General features: G+C 39.2%; 1 protein-coding gene across 1 annotated transcript in view; it reads right to left on the bottom strand.

The window, feature by feature from the left end:
- Positions 1–13,612, bottom strand: part of LOC147678560 (extracellular calcium-sensing receptor-like) — a 60,801-nt gene that overhangs the window by 21,181 nt on the left and 26,008 nt on the right. The window contains exons 4-5 of the mRNA XM_086945692.1: positions 12,639–13,463; positions 1,915–2,139 (exon numbers count right to left, since the gene is read on the bottom strand). Coding sequence (XP_086801818.1) covers positions 1,915–2,139; positions 12,639–13,463 — 1,050 coding nt within the window. The remainder of the gene's footprint in view (positions 1–1,914; positions 2,140–12,638; positions 13,464–13,612) is intronic.

Below are 13,612 nucleotides of genomic sequence, written 5' to 3'. Positions count from 1 at the left end.
ATATATTTAATGAGTGTCTAGCAGCTGCAAAGTGCTACTACACCACTTGCTTTTTATTTGCAGAGCTATGTACTTTTTTTGTAACTTTTTTTTACTTTTTAATTTATTGCTGGGGGTATACACAACACATACTCATACATGCATTACCTTCATGCTGAACTATGTATACGCATCAACTACCATCCAGGATGGGCTTCCTGGGACCCCATGCATCATGACACATGCCTACACACCAGTAGTTAGCATGATATGCCTTTTCTTTTATAGAAAACCCATTCTAAGATGATTGGACATGTGTCCATGTGCATGCATATGCATTATGATGCATGGTTTCACATGGATTTGAACAGTGGAATGTTGGGAGATCAACTAAAGACGAGGAAGGGGCTCGGGGCTGATAAGTTGGGCATAAGCCTTATGATCCAGTATTCCAATGTTTGTCTTTCAGATTCTCCCTTTTTACTTTAGAACATTCGACCCTCAGTGGATAGAATGTTCTAAAAGCTTTATAGCCCTTCTGGCACCGGCTATATCAGTTGTTGGAGGCCCTCTGCCTCGTTACATGCCCTCGCCGGGTTCAAGACATTTAACAGCTGGTATAGCCATCAGCAGTGGGTGATCAGGCCATATTGTTATGCACTGTTGGCAATCTTAGCTTTAGGAAACCCAAATGCAAACACACATTGGCAAAGCCAATAGCTCAGTCATTTAGAGCTGGAACCTATTGACTTTTGGAGACAGAGATTTATGCTACCTGTGCCTCAATCTATGTATGGTGACTTTCTGGAGTAAAAGATCTTGTTTGAATGGTAGCACTTCTGAATCTGATCTGAGTGCGGTCCTTCTCGATGGAGACACAGGAGTGGGGTATAGGCAAAAGAAGGTATTAATTGATGAATTTAGCCTGTCGGCAAAAGAACAACATTGCGTCATTACTGAAATTATTAGCCTGTACATTAAAATGCAATACAAAGCTGTTCTTGTATTTTATAATTGTAGGTATTTTCATCAATCTGTAATTTTATATAAACAGTTTTGTATGGTTTTATAAGTAACCAAAACAAGCAATAATAGTTAAATACAAACATACCTGTCATCAGATCAAAATCTGTCTTGGATTTCATGCTCTCTGGTGCCTCTCTGAGGATTCTGTTGTAAATTGTCTGCATATGCATTTCAAATGTTAAAGTGATGGAAAAGAGGAAATTGTTTGAACATGTTTTGTACTAGTTCTGGGGTCAGATGTACAAAGTATTTTTGTGGTTTCAAATGGCAGAATCGGGTTGCTTGCGATCACAAAAATGCTTGTCCTTATGTACAAACTACAACTGCGATTGCATAACAAGTTACCAAATCGTAATTTGGATTTGAGACTCAATACCAATTCGGTATTTGGAAGGGTCGTGTTTAGGGTATCTCTTCCAAATACGGAATTGGATTAGTATGTATTATTACATATGAACAAATTCCTGTTGTAAAACAAACACTCTTTTACCACCTCCTCAAAGGCGGTAATAATCCCTAGATTAGGTGGGCATACATAATGGTAAGTCTCCAATGGCCCTTACTCGGTTGGCATGTTTGAGCAGTTTAATCCCAGCCGTAACAGAGTAGTCTTTGCCGTGAATAAATCTATGGTCAACCCAAATTTAAATTGGGCAGGCATACCACAGCCATGGTGGTATGGATAGTACATCACTGGTGTGACAGAGTATCCCTTCCACCAAGATATAAATCAGGCTCTACATTTTCAAATAAGACCTTTACCTGTGAAGCCATCCAACTCCATAATCCAGTTTGCTCAATAAATTCTACTTCACACACTTAAATGGTTAATCTGGTCCACATGTATATCTCTCTGCAAGGTAAGTAGTGAATAAGGGAAATGAAACAATTGAAGGAGCTGTCTCTCACCTTTGTGACTTTTTCAGCCCACTGAATAGCGCTTGTATTGATAATCAATGTTTTCCCTGAAGTAGCGGTGGAGTCGTAGCTGCCCACCTTCACATGGCTTATGATGCTTTTGGGATCTCGATGCCAATTCACAATGTCATACCGTGCTGGTGGGTTGCCGTATTTATCAAAGAATTTCTCTGTGCCTTCTTTTTTCAGGCTCACCCTCTTGATGTAGTGGAAGAGCTAGGGACAGACGGAAGATGACATCATTTTTCGGGAACTGTTTACATAATTTCATGCTAAGTGTTCTTTTCTGCCACCATTAATATTATTGGTTTAATTAAAATAATTATTAGTTATTAAGTGCAGCATTGATTGAGGCATCTTGGCTCAAGGAACAAGAACAAGAACAAGAATTGAGGCATCTTGGTGCCAGGAACAAGACTATAAAACATAAAATGGACTATGAAAGGGTTACTCCATTGTAAACGTGACAAATATCCCATCCGCCAAGCTTGGAACTTGTAATTTGGGGGACGGGATATCCGTCACATTTGAGACAGAGGATCCCATCCGCCAAGCTTGTAATCAGGTCCTAAGTCTGAGAAACAGCAAACGGGTAATGTACCCACTGTGGACATAGATGAGCTTTCACAACACTTTGTACCTTTCGAAATTGGAGCTGTTACCTGTTGTGGAGCCCTAGGGAGGACAGAGAAGCTGGGCTAGTCTTAGAGAAGTTTCCATGGGTTAGCTAGAGTGCCTTGAGATGGATCCTTGGTTTAGCGATAGCCGGTTGAGATTACATGGAAATAAGTGACTATTATCTAATATAAGAGAGAGAAAGAGACCCTCACCCACCCAGCAGGAAGAGGTAGTTTATCTACAGTTCTGGTTTTCTGATAACAATGGCAGTTTAGTGAGAGACTTAGGAGGCTGCAAATAATTGCATAAACTTCTGCATGAGACCACTTTTTGACCTTTCTGTGGAACATTAATTATTTATTAAATCCTGCTTCTTGTCCTGGAGGTAGTTTTTAAGAAGATTTAAAGATCTGATTTAGATTCCACTGGTGAATGTACATCCTAATTTTATGGAAGAAGATTTCGGAGGAGACCCCACCAGGCTACCGTTAAGGTTTAGGCTGTACTTAAAGAAATTTGAGGATTTTTCATCACCACCAAACTCTATATCAGACTCTAGTTCTGTATTTGACTTCAAATACACAGGCCATGATTTCAAGCAGATGGGTGTTTTGGGACTCCTTGTGTAAACATCTGTTTCTGCAGGGGTCAGAATTATGAATTTGGTCGTATTTACCAAATCTGATAATTAACAGGTGCATTAAATATCTCACCCTTTGCTAATGATCAAACCTGTTTGAATTTAAAAGGGGAAAGGAGTACAGTATTTACCGTACCAAAATCTGCATGTCATTCCCCAGAAAATCATAATAGGTGCTATGTATTGCACCTGACAAATAAAGCACCCCAGGGTCCCGTTATTTATCTAGTGCAAAAAAAGATCCTTGATTCTGAGAAACTCTGTATCAGAGCTTTAGGCTGCAAAAGGAAAGACTCAAAAGTATTGACACAAAAAAAGGACTATGAAAAAATACCAGCCTATGAAAAATTGCTAAAAGGATCCAAAGGCAAATTTTATCTATTGAATGATAGGGTTAAAAATGTACTTGTACTCCAGTCCAAGTAGTTAAATAGTTCTCCTTGTTTATTCTATATATATTTTAACAATCTCATATGTAATTATCCATATTAATTATTCATATTTATTTAGATTTAGCCCTTTTTTTTGGTCTCACCTACACATCTCATGCACTGTGAGATGTATTGTTTACAATTCAGTGGACTTATAACGCCCCCACAGTACACTATTAGTTGTTTTTGTTGTCACTCTCCTCTGCTATGTTTTGACTGGTTAGCTCCTGTAGCTTTCCCTTGCTTTCTTGTGTTAGTTCCTCCCTGGATTATGGCCCAAGTACATGTGATCGTTCTTGTATTTTTGTAGTACACATTTTCTTTTATTTAATAGGTGTTTCATTATTATTCCTGCATGTGCAGTGTGCTTTCCTAATTTTAACACAGGTGTTTGGCTTCTTATTTATGTTGCATTACCCTTGTCTACCATCTCTATTGACACTTTAGTTACTTACACCCACAACTATACTACTCTATGCCACTCTACTCTATGCTATTCCACTCTACACCACTTCACTTCACTCTGTAGTACTCTACACAATTTCACTCTATGCCATTCTACTCTACACATCTCCACTCTACTCTACCCCACTCGATTCCTCATCACTCTACGCCGCTCCACTCTATTCTACACCACCCCACTGCAAGCCACACAGTGCCCCTCTACGGCACTCTATGCCACTCTAAGCCACTGTAATCTACGATACTCAAAGCCACTCTTCTTGACTCCACTCCACGCCACTCTATTCTGTGCCATTCCAATCTACGTCGCTCCACTCTACTTTATGCCACTCTACTCTTCTCTACGCCATGCCACTCGACTCCACTCTACATTATGAAACTCTACAGTGCTCAATGCCATTGCACTCAACTCTACACCACTCCAATCGACTTTACTCCACTCTACTCTAAGCCATTCCACTTTATGTCAGTCCATGCCACTCAAGGCACTCTCCTCTCTGCCACTCAACCTCACTCTATGACACTCTAATGTATGCCACTTAACACCACTCTACTCTAGGCACTCTACTACACACCACTCTGTTTCACGCTAAGCCACTGTACTCTACTATACTCCAACCTGCATAACACCACTCTACTCTATGCCACTCTATGCACTGTATGTCACTACAGGCCACAATACCCTATGCCATTCTACTCTATGCCACTCCACTCTGCCCCACCCTACTCTATTCAATGTCACTCTGTGACACTCTATGCAATCTACTCTACACCACTCATGCCACTCTACTCCACCCCATTCTAAACCCTTCTACTGTATGCCACTCTATGCTACTCCACTCTATGCTATGCCACTCTTCCCTACGCTAGTCCATACCTCTCCACTCAATGTCACTCTACGGTACTCTACACCACTCCAGTCTATGCCACCCTATGCTACTCTACTCTAAGCCTCTTCATGCCATCGTACTTCACTGTACGACATTCTACTACATGCCACTCTACTCTACACCACTCCACTCTATGCCACTCTACTCTATGCCACTCTACACCATTCTACACACTCCAGGTGTGCAGAGATAAATATTGAGTTGCACAACTATCGAGTAAATATATTGTGGTTCAGAAATATCGACAGCAAGAATATCGTGGTCAAGAATATTGACTCAAGGTAAGTAATATTGACTTTAAACATATCAAAGTCTTTAATATCATTTGCAAAAATATAGTTGTTAAAAATATAGTTTTTTGAAATAATGTTAAGTATTTTTGTATATATTTTATATGTATGTGATGTATATTTTTTATATAAGAATTGTTTATATTTTTATTATTTGTGTTGCATTTTTAGTAGTTATACTTTTTTTATTAGAATTTTGTGTTTTTAGATCTGTAGCGGGTTGAGGGTTTGTAGGGGAATAGGCTGGTAGGTACTTTAATGTTAAATAAATTAATTGATTATTTTTATTTATTAATATTTAATTAAGATTGTATAGCTTTAAATGTGTAAAGTAATGTATTATTAACTAATTATTAATTGGTTGTTAATTAATTTAATTAATTAATTGGTAATTAAATATGGTAATTGTGTTCTTAAATGTAGGTGTGTGTTGTGATGTTTATAGTTGTACAGGGGGAAGACATATATTTTTAATTAATGAATGAATAATTGGTTGTTAATTAATTTTAATTAATTAATTGGTAATTTATTATGGTAATTGTGTAATTAGTTTTATGTGTGTGTTGTGGTGTTTATAGGTGTAAAGGGAAGAAAGTAATTTATTTTTAATTTATGAATTAATAATTGGTTGTTAATTGATTTTAATTAATTAATTGGTAATTAATCCTGGTAATTGTGTAATTAATGTTAGGTGTGTATTTTGGGGTTTATAGGGCTAAAGGGTTTTAAGCACTTTATTAATTGTTTATTATTAATTTTCTGTTAATTGATTTTAATTACATTAATTAAAATTGTATTGTGGTAATTGTGTAATTAATGTTAGGTGTGCATTGTGTTTATAGGAGTGAAGGGTGGGAAGTAATTTGTGTTTAATTAATTAATATATAGTTGTTAATTAATGTTAATTATTTTATATTTATTTTGGGCAATTGTTTATTTGTGTGTGTGTTGTTTTTACTTTATTTTGAGTCTATCAAGGAGGAGATACGTTTGGCAAAAGCCTTCCATGGAATTGATCCTAAACATAAGTGCATAATAACCACTGATGCAAGCCATAAGGAAAATGGAGCTTTGGGGTGCTAAAGAGGCCAGAAGCAAGATGGCCACCACTCTGTTAGGCTCTGCAGGAGGGCCGGGCAATCCGCCAGGATCTGTCTGTTGCAGCAGACATATGCATCTTATTTTTGCGGGAAAGTGATCACCTCTATATTGTGCACATACCTGTGAGCAGTGTAGCTGATTTGCAGTTCGGATGTATGATACAACCCTGCATGCATTTTCTATGCATACCTTTACTCCGCAGTCTCTACCCTGACTGTGACATTACCACATGCTTCTTTACCACGCTAGTTGTTACAACTCCTTTCCTTAGGGGGCCCTGGATTTTGGAATAGTATAAATTACTATTCCAATTCCAGTCAGTGTATCAGTAGGGAAGGTGTTGGACAAAAAAACACTGCACCAGTCCAACAACATGCAATTGCAATGACTTGCGTGATAAAGGAATAAATGGTAACATTGCAGTCGGAGTAGTGACTGTGGAGTAAAGGCATGTCATGGTTCTGCCTGCGGGGTAGAGGATATTTCCCTTTTTGAACAGTTACACCGAGATTTGCCAGGTTTTCCATAAGACTTGTGGACTATTATTACAAGGTGTACTATGTACCTGATGTGGAAAAAAAAGTTGAAGACTGCCTGAGTTGTTTACCTCTGACATTGTTTGAGGTGCCTGAGGATAGCTGGGAGGTATTGAGTGTGGCTTGACCTGTTGGAGAAGAAAAGGGTGTAATAACAAAGAAGGAATGGAGTGAAGCTGTGAGAAAAGATGTGACATTGAGTGAGTGATCTTGTATGTGGTGGAAGGTTGGACGGAGAAGACATTTTTTGAGGAAGAGTGTCAAAAGTTCTGGGAAGGTTGTGGGGAATTTTCCATTTTGGGTGAGAATTTGATCGGAGAAGAGAGAATGTGCCACCACAGAGCTTAAGGAATAAAGTAGTTGAGGTATATCATGAAGGGCATTTGGACATTGCTAAGAGCAAGAAAAGGATTAAGGAGATGTACTGGTGTCCAGAGAGGAATGTTGATGTGGAACGTGATGCGAGGGAGTGTTCTGGATGTGAAGTTGCTTACAAATCTAAAGTCACATTCAGAGTGCCTTTGGTTCATGTAGAAGAGCCTGGCATGGCTTGGGAAACTGTGTGTGTGGACATTATGGTCCCTGATATGAGGGAGAATGGAGAATGTGTCCATGTTTTGGTGGCCATTAAGTATAAACTTTATATTGATAACAAGTCTGGAGCAAATATAGTGCAGTTACAGGTGGAAGAAATGGTGCAGGTAAAAAAACAGATAAAGTGAGAAAGGGAGAGAGTACATTTTCTAAACCGATGAAGGTAAGGTAGAGAAAGTCTATGTGATTGCAGCTAAGCTGAGTGATGGACATGTGTGGCATATGAATAGAATGGCAAGATGCAAAGGTGTAGTGAGAGAATAGGAAGGTGATGAGATGAGGAGGCAATATGATTGGTTGAGTGAGGATAAAGCTGGATACGAGTTGGTAATTTAAGAAAAGCACGGCGAAATGGAAGGCATATGCTGTAGAGGTGGTATGGATGTGGGTGAACGGAAAAAGATGGATCAGTAAATGTGGTCGCCTTGTCAAAAGATCCATGCACTTAAAAGTTTATGGGCCAGATGTATGTAGCTTTGGGTTTGCAATGACCTATTAGCGATTTTTTTTTATTCATTATTTGCTAATCACAAACAGCAATGTACAAATGAGCGTTTAACACATTTAGCAATTTGCAGTGGGTCACAAATAGACCTCCCTCATTAATATTCATGAGATAGGTCTCGGTTTGTGACCTACTGATAATCGTAAACATCACAGGGATGGTGGCCTACTGGGCTCAGCAGACCACCATGTCTGTGATTGCTTTCAAATCAAATTTTTTTTAATGCAGTCCCTTTTTCTTATAGGAAAACAGGATAGTTTCCAAAATGAAAAAAGAATTTTCAACGTATAAGAGTAGGCAGTGCTCCCACGGACCACTGCCTGCTGTTAAAAAAATGTTTTCAGCAACATTCACAAAAGGGAAAGGGTCCTTTGGGGAAACCTTCCCATTTGTAAATGGGTCATCACCAACTCGGAGATGGTGGTGAAATGCAAATATTTTGAGCCCGCATTTCGCCCTAAACATGCCCCTTCCTAATACCGAATTGCAAAGTCAATTCGCGATTCAGTAATAGATTACCAAATCACAAATTGGGAATTTGTACGTAAAAAAATATTTTTTGCAGTTGCAAACGGCCTGATTATGCCAATCGGACTGCTAGCAACCTCAAAAAAGCATCATATATTTGGCCTTATGTTACTTGAACTTTGATTTGTTCTTTTTGGATTTATCAGTGGTGGGTAGGACTTTATGTAGGTAAGTTTTGTTTTAGTTTTTCAGTTAGGGATGTTTATCATATATTGTAAATGTATGTACTCTTTGTGAAGGGAATGGGTTGTATTGGGTTCTTACACTCCTTTTCTTCCTGTGTAGGACTTGGGTTTTGTGTGTTCTGTTCATGGTGTTATGGAGGACTTTATTTCGAAGGGGATTCGGAGGGTGGCCAGATGAAGCTGGGCGGGAGGAGAGGATTATAGAGGTGTGGGTGCTGGGGGACTCCCAGGGCTGAATAAAGTGTGAACTTGCCCACCAAGGTGTGGATGGTGTCTCCCTTTGTACACAATGCTAAGAGCCTTATTTATGAGACCCTTACGCTGTTGTTGCATCCCTTTTTGGGATGCCACAGCAGCTTAAAAAATGTGTCACACTGTGCCATATTAACAAAGTGACGCATCTAGGCAGATGCGTCCCTTTGTAAACCCTTGCGCGACATTATACCTGCATCAGGAATACTGTATGCAGGGTGGGCGTTCCAACGCAGGAAAGCCATGTTGAAGTGCTGCAGTGAAATCTACGAGATTCTCTTCGCCACTTCTAGGGCATCACTACATCCAATCCTTATTCCTTCTTGAAACAGGCATAAAGATTGATGCAGGGCTTCACATGGGGCTTGCTCTTTGTGAAAAGACACATTGCTGGAGAGGCATCTGCTTTCAGACACACTACAGCAATACGCCAATTTTGTGTTTACAGATACTTCAGGAACTCTGACATCTCTGAAAATCCTTGTGACATGGAGCACTGTACCGTAAATACAGCCCATCCATGGTGTTTAATGGTAACGATTGTGTAACAGCACAGAGGGAAGCACACAGATGCATTGTATTGTTGTTAATACGAGGCACTGTTGTGCTCAGTGCTGCAAAACAGCTTGCAGTATCAAGTTACGACACTTTTTTTTTAAAAACGAGACCCCAATTGTCTTGCTTCTGTGGAGGAATACTAAAATAAGGTAAAGGGCCAACAAGGGGATCATTTACAAAAAAGTGATTGAATAAATGTATTTTTATTTCCTAAAAAGGTAACATTTGGATGAAATCATACGTTGCAAATCAACAAAATGTATAGGAACAGTTAGGAAATGTAGGTGTATGTAAGATTAATTTATTTGAAATAGATTACTTTATGAGTTATGTATTAGAACAGCATATGGGGTACAAAACATGCAAAACAGCATGCATCAATCATGACCGGGAAAAAATTACTTACGGTAATGCCGAAGGGGCAGTTTATATTTGTTCAAGATAAACAACATTGATTTAGATGTATAACCTGGATGTAAGCAAAGCCTTTCAGGCCATATTTGACTAAACCCTGATTTGAGCTCTCAAGATCCAATTAAGTATAGAGCGTCATGACATAGACAAGAACGGTAGCAGAAACACTTACAGTCAGTACAATAAAACCAATTTTACTTGATACCCAAACTCACAAGGAGTAATATGACAGCTTTACCATCCACCTTGTTACAAGTGTCAAAGGATATAATGCTAATATTGTAATATTGCGTTTGTGACTTAGGGCCATATGTATGAAACAAATTCGCATTCGCAAAGGCCAAAATTCGCAGAATTTCGGCCTTTGCGAATGCGAATTAGGATAATGATATGTATGAAGTAAAATCTGGTGCAAAATAAGAAATCATAAAAAAATTGTGATTCCTTATTTTGCAATTGCATTTAAGGAATCACAAATTTTGCGAGTCCTTAAATGCAATGTATGAAGCCCAAAATAATTCCGAAAAGCCCTTAAGGAATCGCAAATTACCACCAACTTCTAGTTGGTGGTAAGTTGCGATTTCCTTTAAAAATGCACATTTCAGCATTTTTCAAAGTGCCATGTGACGCACATACATGCCCTTAGGACATGTATGTGCGCCACATGTGCACCCATGTATATTTCAGGGGTGCAAAAGGGTGTCCTTTGGACACCCCTGCACCCTTGAAATTATTCTTAATTTGCGATTTTCAAATTGCGAATCGCAAAATTGAGAATACCTTCCCATTCATTTCTATGGGCCGCCTGGCCCATTGAAATGAATGGGAAAGTATTCCTTAATTGTGATTCGCAATTTGCTAAATCGCAATTAAGGAATACTAAGAATTCGCCAAAAAAAAGCGAATTTGTACATACATACCAATTTGTGATTCTGAAATCGCTATTTCAGAATCGCAAATCAGTACCTTCATGCATATGGCCCTTAGTAGCACATTCACCAAACTTTAAATCAGATTCTCTGTGTGGTCTATGATGTTAAACCTTTGCTTGTAAGTAGTTCTACCCCTGGTAAAAAGCCCTCTATGGAAGATGAAGGCTTTTGACTTGTATTCATTTGCCATAGTTAGCCAATGTGATGTGGCCAAGAAAGGAGAAATATGGAAATGTCTCAATAAACAGAACAATTCATAAAGAAGGGTGAATTTAGATGGCATGTACAAATGGTTGTTTGAAAGCTGCTTTTTCTAGTAAATGGGCAGTTTATGTTGCTGGCTGATTTTCTGCAAACACATCTAATGTGATTCTGTGATAGATAGGGAAAGGAGTCAAAAGAATATGGACAGAGATATTCAACATATTTATATGTGTCTCTTTGCATAAACAACATTTGAAACATCCGGGCCACAGTGTCCCTTATATTAGTGAAACTGATAATCCTGCAACGTTGCCCTGATCATTTCTTGTGTTACAAATTAACAAATAAACACACAAGCAGTGAGCTATGCATATTTTATGGGCTGTATTTCCCTTAAAGAGCCAACCAAAAAGGTCCAATGTGGCCGACTGGGAATGTATAATTTGTGCTAGAAATGCTAAAATAACTTTGTTAACCCTTTCGATGCTGATGACGAGCTCAGCTCGTCATCACCCACGGGTGTCGTGTGCTGATGAGGAGCTGAGCTCGTCATGAATATATGACATCCTGATTTTTTCAGCACAGGACGGGAAAACTGCCAGCAGCCATGTGGTTAATGCATCGCAGTCTGCATTCTGAAATTCACAGCTAGCTAGATTGCAGTCTCTAAAAATATACAAACTTTGGGGCGTATTATCAAGGGGGTTTATCTCCACTTTTTTGGCTTTAAAAGCCAAGAAAGCGGAGATAAAATGATCTCCCTATTACCTAGCTGTTGCTAACACCAGTTAGCGACAGCTAGTAGGAGATAGCCACCATCTTGGGCCCCGCTTTGCATGTCAGTGATATTTATCACTAATGACATGCAAAGTGGGCGTGCCAAGATGTTAGCGACTGGAAACAGTCGCTAACATCGCTATCTCCTATTACCAACTTTTGGAGATATTCGCGCTATGCGCGAATATCTCCAAAAGCTAACACCTGCCCCTGAGCAGTTCTTAGCCATGTTATCCAATGGTAGGTGGATAACATGGCTAAGAGCATTAGCTCGGTAATGCATGAATATCGCTGACTTTTCAGCAATATTCATGCATTTCGGCCGATTTTTATCGCTTAGGAGATATACCTTGATAATATCAAGGTTCCTAAGCGATAAAAATCGCCGCAGCTTGGCGATAAAAATATTGCTGCTAAACCAACATAGCGATAATTATCGCTAGTTGTTGGTAATATGCCCCAGAATCTTTTCAAGCTTACAATAGAAGGTTGCATTTGTCGTGTCTGATATCACACTTTGGTTCAACAATTTCCAATCTGTCGAAGGAAGGTTAATCCTTTCTCAGTCAGAGTGATTCTGTCATACATAATGAATTTGACACACTAAAAGTCCTCTAACACCATCCAAGACAAGCTGCATTCATGCTTATACTATAAATTTCCTAATACAGTAAAGATTAAAGTTTGCATATCTGAATTCCTTATTGGCCTTGGCCATATTTTATGATAGAACCACTGTCTGAGCAACTAGTTGTATTTGTTTATACCATGCATAAGACGATCTAATGAATTACACACCTGCCATGGATGGAAGTTTGAGACATTTGCACAGGCCTCTTGATGAAAACGCTCTTCACCGGGCATGCAAGTCCGTAAATCCTCTAGCGCCAGAGCAGTGGCATGGACTGCATTGTAAATATTGTAGGTGATCCTAAAGTCTATCACGCTATTTTGTAAAAGTTCATCCAGTTTCTCCTCACCTGTACATCTCCTTGTTTTATTCTCTTTGGTCTGCAAGGGATTCTCCTTGTCCAACCACACACAGCCAAAGGTTTCTTCCCAGAACTTCGCCACAAAAGGATCTCTTAGTGAGGTTGAAGGTTTGATGCTGGTGAAATATTCTTCAAAGCCCCTCATCTCACCACTGTGGATTGCAAATCCAAAGGTGCCGGCAAGAATGTCTGAATATTTTTCAACTGAGAGTAGAGATGAAGTTGACCAGGCTTCACTGGCAATCCAGATTCTACCAGTTACATTCTGTCTCAATATCTCATCAAAAAGAGGAACCAGGTAAGCGTTGAAAGCAAAAACAACGATGGCATTAGCTGTTGAGTTTTTGATCACTTGGACAATATGAAAGGCATTCTTATCAGCTTTGTTTCGGAGAATGCTCTCAGTGAAGGCCACACAAGCCCCAGATTTGATGAGCTCTTGCCGTACAATGCTACTGCCCTGTTGTCCATAGTCATCATCCACTGCAAGAATGCCAACCCAGGTCCATCCAAAATACATCACCAACTGTGCCAGTCCCGCAGCCTGGAAGTCATCACTGGGGATGGTGCGGAAAAAGGAAGGAAATTGGGTCCGATCATTAAGGAGAGGGCTTGATGAAAAGTAACTGATCTGTTGGAAAATTAAAATAGAACTTTCTCATGATAAGGCTCTTGCAATATTCTGAAATGGTAAACAGCGTTTTGTGTCTTGTGAAAAGGGCTGATGGCTGTGAATCTTGTTTGCTTAGTGAACGCCAAAACAGTATGTTTCATGTAGTA

Source organism: Lissotriton vulgaris, chromosome 12 (genome assembly GCF_964263255.1).
Source record: "Lissotriton vulgaris chromosome 12, aLisVul1.2, whole genome shotgun sequence".
Taxonomy (NCBI): Eukaryota; Metazoa; Chordata; class Amphibia; order Caudata; family Salamandridae; genus Lissotriton; species Lissotriton vulgaris.
This window is presented reverse-complemented; position numbering and strand designations above follow the sequence as displayed.